This window comes from Egretta garzetta, unplaced genomic scaffold, assembly GCF_000687185.1.
Source record: "Egretta garzetta isolate BGI_Z169 unplaced genomic scaffold, ASM68718v1 scaffold937, whole genome shotgun sequence".
NCBI lineage: Eukaryota > Metazoa > Chordata > Aves > Pelecaniformes > Ardeidae > Egretta > Egretta garzetta.
This window is the reverse complement of record NW_009260283.1, coordinates 35592-36592: the sequence shown is the minus strand read 5'-3', so window position 1 is coordinate 36592 and position 1001 is coordinate 35592. Positions and strand designations below refer to the sequence as shown.

At 65.2% G+C, this 1001-nt stretch overlaps 1 protein-coding gene across 1 annotated transcript; it reads left to right on the top strand.

Annotated features, from left to right (window-relative positions):
- Positions 1–31: 31 nt before the first annotated feature.
- On the top strand, positions 32–995 carry MED19 (mediator complex subunit 19; the record flags this gene model as incomplete). The annotated part of the gene is made up of 4 exons (XM_009642514.2): positions 32–334; positions 436–532; positions 629–723; positions 897–995. Coding segments are annotated over 4 exons (564 nt in total), but the record flags the coding sequence as incomplete, so codon positions are not given.
- Positions 996–1001: the final 6 nt, after the last annotated feature.

Here is a 1001-nt window from a genome sequence, read left to right as displayed (position 1 = left end):
GGAGGGGGGGCGGGGCGGGGGACCCGGCTGGGCTGCAGCACCCCCCAACCCCTCCCTGTGGCGGGCGGCTGGTGCAGGCACCACGGAGCTGACGGGCAGCACCAACCTGATCACACACTACAATCTGGAGCATGCCTACAACAAGTTCTGCGGCAAGAAGGTGAAGGAGAAGCTCAGCAACTTCCTCCCCGACCTGCCTGGCATGATCGACCTGCCCGGCTCCCACGACAACAGCAGCCTGCGCTCCCTCATCGAGAAGCCCCCCATCTGTGGCAGCTCTTTCACCCCCCTCACTGGCACTATGCTCACAGGCTTCCGCCTCCACGCTGGCCCGGTGAGCCTGGGGCTGAGGGCTGGGGGTCGGCTGCTCAGACCAGAGGCAGCAGGGTGGGAGGTGCCCTGCCTGCCCTGAGCAGCCCCATCTCCTCCCCCCAGCTGCCTGAGCAGTGCCGGCTGATGCACATCCAGCCGCCAAAGAAGAAGAACAAGCACAAGCACAAGCAGAGCCGCACCCAGGATCCCGTCCCCCCAGGTAAGGGGCTGTGCCTCACTGCCGCAGCCTCCCCCTCTTCCATCCAGCCCCGGGGCCAGGGGATGCCCAGCTCATCTGCCACTCTTGTTTATCCAGAAACCCCCTCAGACTCTGACCACAAGAAGAAAAAGAAGAAAAAAGAGGAGGATCCGGAACGGAAGAGGAAGAAGAAAGAGAAGAAGAAAAAGAAGGTGGGTGGGGAGAGCCGGGGTCTGATTCCCAGCCTGTGCCAACCCCAGGGGCCATCTGCTAGCGAGCTTGGCCCAGGCCGCAGCAGGACCCAGAGCCGGTGAGCAGCCATGCCCCTGGGGGTGCTGCAGTCGAGCAGGAGATCTCACGGGATGCGTCTGTCCTTCCTCTGCAGAACCGGCACAGTCCGGAGCACCCAGGGGTGGGCAGCTCCCAGGCCAGCAGCAGCAGCAGCTTGCGGTGAGGCCGCGCCGGCGCCACCCCCAGGGCACCCCCAGCC